A 3383-nucleotide genomic window follows, 5' to 3' on the forward strand; every position below is an offset into this window, starting at 1 on the left:
CATTAATTTAATAAACAACATTAAGCATTAATTTTACCTGTACCCAATGATTCTCGTTAACAAATCCAATTGCTAGTAAAGACTGCCCAAAGGTCTCTTTCGATGGTGATTTGTTTAGCGGGAAAAATGTCATATTCAGATTACGAGACAACGACACCAATATGACATTATATAGTGTTGCTATCACGTAACCCAAGTCTGGTAAAGACATCCACTTATCTTTTCCTTGAGCACCCAATTTTGATATTTTCAATGAGTTCCGCACTGATTCAACATTGTCATCAAAAACATTAGAATAAACATCTTTATGTAGACCAATCTCTTTATCCAATTGTGATCGAACTAAAGCCCAAGATTCTTCGGTCCAACCTAGCAATGCTGCAATTGCACGAAACCCACAATTTCCATCAGCCACAACATCTACTATGTCCTCAATATACGGACGTATATAAGTAGGAAATTGTGTCTTAAAAGAATGTTGAGATGATTGAGATTGTTGCCTTGCAGAACGTTGAGATGATTGAGATGGTTGCCTTGCCTTTGCAGATTCTTGAGAGGCATCAACATACTCCCAATATGAAGGATCACGAGGAGTATCAAATTCTTTTTTCTTTTTACCAGCTCCTTTGGTTCTCACTTTCTCTGGTGGTGCAAGTATTGATGTGGTATGTGGAAATACAACTTCACGCACCTTTGCCTTGAATATCCTTTGACTTATAATATCGTGTGTCTTCATGTACGCTTTCATTGCTTCCAACTCTTCAGAAAAGTCATAATCTGATAAAGATTCTTCATCCTCTAATTCATGTGCAATGCTTAACTGTTTCCAAAAATCATGAATGCTATCTAAAGGGATAGCATTACCATTTATCTGCAACTTAGCCAACTCACAAGCACATGGTAATCCATGAGTTGTTCTAATTGAACAACCACATTCTGTTTTGTTAGTGCCTACAATCTTCACCCTTTCCAACTGGTTATCAATTAATTTCATACACTTTCTTGATACACAGTGATGTAGATTTTGAAAAAATTGTGAATTATACCCGTGCTCAACATCCTTGATGGTTTTCTGAAAAGAAGACTGAATGATACATATTTGGTTCTTCAACATCATATTCACTGCATCCCAGCTTTTACACAAATCACCAAAACTAGTTTGAAGCATGTTTTTCAATCTCCAATGAGCAGACTCAACTCTACAAATAAATTAAATAACACAAATTAAAACAAATCACATAAACTAGTAAATCATGTTTGCTAAAACAACACAATTCATATTTTAAAAATACCTGTTAGATGTTGTGTTCCCCAAATGCATCACTCTATTGGTCCAAACGTTGACAAACCTTTCTTTGTAAGGTGTTAACCATGAATCTTTCACATAATCAACAAAAAGAATAATATCGGCACACAATATCTCAAATTGTTGCAAATGATGATCATACTCTTCCACACTAGTCGAATAGACAATCTTTTTCCATAAATCCATTACTTCTTCTTGTCTATCCTTTTTGACTTATTGTTTGCATTTTGCCCCAACATTTTTTTCAATATGAAAACGACATAGCAAATGTATTGAAGTAGGAAACACAACACTAATCGCATTCATCATGGCAAGATCTCTATCAGTCACAATAACTTTAGAAATCAAAGACTCAGATTTGAACAACATTCGTACCTTCTCAAATGCCCAGATGAAGTTATCTTGTCGCTCTTTTTCCAAATAAGCAAACCCAACTGAAAATGTCAAACTAGTAGAAGTGACACCGACTATTTCAAGTAATGGCAACCGATATCTGTTTGTTTTGTATGTGCTATCACATATCAAAACAAAATGAAATGTGTTTAACAACTTTATACAGTCAGGATGCGTCCAAAAAATATCTCTCAAAATATCAGAATTTTCCCGTCTTCTTGTCCAATGCACATAATTTTCTTGTTGTATTAACTTCAACAGATGCTGCATTTCTGTGTACGGACCTCTCAATGATGATCGATAAGTACTCCTTGCTTTATATATTTGACTGGGAATAGATAGTGGCATTGGTTTCATTTCTCACTTTCAAAGCATTTATAATGAATCTGGGTGCAAGCTTATACTTTGTCATATCATTGACAAATTTCATCTCTTCTTTGTTTAAACGCCCCAAATAAGAATGACCGGTTACAGTATCAAGTAATTCATGATTGTGTGTCCCCCAATGAACACTAATTTTCCATCCTTCACCGACACTTAACGGTACACATCTGAGAGTAAATGGACAGATTTCCTTATGAGAGCAAGTTACTGATTTTTTTGATTCTGATTTATATCTTCCACCTCTTTCGCATCCCAAAATCAATTTGTCTTTTCTTCCCCTAATTCCGTTTGCTTTATCTGATCAAATGGTAACAATTAAAATTCCATTTTGTCTTCCAATGGCTTTTGCCCATTCAAATACAGCTTCTCGAGAAGAAAATACCTACAAAATACGTTTCAAATAAAACATTAACTATATCGCTATAATAAAAATTTAATCGGTGATGAATCATCAGTAGTAATAATAATACCTGATCAGTGGTGAATTTTTCTGTAGAATCTATAACATTTTTTGAAGCAGAAACATCAACTCTACTCATACCTAATTTCAAAATTAGTAACAAATTTAATTAAAAATAATATTCTAAATATTGAATTTAAAAAAAAATTAAAAAACATTTCGAAACTTTGACTTATTGTAAAAAGTTCGAAATCTGATTTTCGAAAATCTTAAAAATTCGAATAAAAATTTCGAAACTTTTGTGAAAAGCCAAACTTTCGAAGACCAAATTTCATTTTGAAATTTTTAAAAATTCGAATATACATTTCGAAAGTTTCGTGAAAGGCCAAATATTTGAAGCATTAGTGTATTTCGAAACTTTCAAATGCAACCAAATATTCGAATAATGTCCATTTCGAAAATTTGGTGTTTGTCCAAATTTTCGAATATTTGTATTTTTTTAAAAGATATTGCATTTCGAAGGTTTTAAAATAACAAAAGTTTCGAGTAACTTACTGAAATTCATTTCAAAAATTTTAAACTTTCGAATCCTACATTTTTTTTTCAAAATTTTCGAAAGTGGTGGGTTGTGAAATCAGAATGGTAATTTTTTTATGATGTTATACTGTTTTACAGAGGGGTATAATAGTCTTTAAAAAATACTGGGGGGTGGCAGGTAAAATTGGGACAAAACTCATGACACAAAATACGCATTTGACAGACCTGAATGTATCAGTGTACTTAAAAACACAAAAAAAATGAGGTTCGAAATAACTTTAAATTTTTTTAAAATTTTTATTTTAAAATAATTGTTATATTTGTAAAAAATATTGTATAAAATAATTATTTTATTTCTAATGC

General features: G+C 32.0%; 1 protein-coding gene across 1 annotated transcript; it reads right to left on the bottom strand.

The window, feature by feature from the left end:
• Positions 1-7: 7 nt before the first annotated feature.
• LOC140919346 (uncharacterized) lies at positions 8-2020 on the bottom strand. The gene is made up of 2 exons (XM_073365351.1): positions 1293-2020; positions 8-1199 (listed from the first exon to the last, which is right to left on the bottom strand). The coding sequence occupies exons 1-2, from the start codon at positions 1490-1492 to the stop codon at positions 8-10; spliced, it is 1392 nt and encodes a 463-aa protein (XP_073221452.1). The 5' UTR covers positions 1493-2020.
• Positions 2021-3383: the final 1363 nt, after the last annotated feature.

The sequence above is a fragment of the Cicer arietinum genome, chromosome 2 (genome assembly GCF_000331145.2).
Source record: "Cicer arietinum cultivar CDC Frontier isolate Library 1 chromosome 2, Cicar.CDCFrontier_v2.0, whole genome shotgun sequence".
In the NCBI taxonomy this organism is placed as follows: Eukaryota; Viridiplantae; Streptophyta; class Magnoliopsida; order Fabales; family Fabaceae; genus Cicer; species Cicer arietinum.

Coding starts and splice junctions, on each gene's coding strand:
- LOC140919346 (XM_073365351.1), bottom strand. CDS start 1,492: ATGGATTTATGGAAAAAGATTGTCTATTCGACTAGTGTGGAAGAGTAT. Junction 1,200..1,292: donor GGGAACACAACATCTAACAG/GTATTTTTAAAA, acceptor ATTTATTTGTAG/AGTTGAGTCTGCTCATTGGA.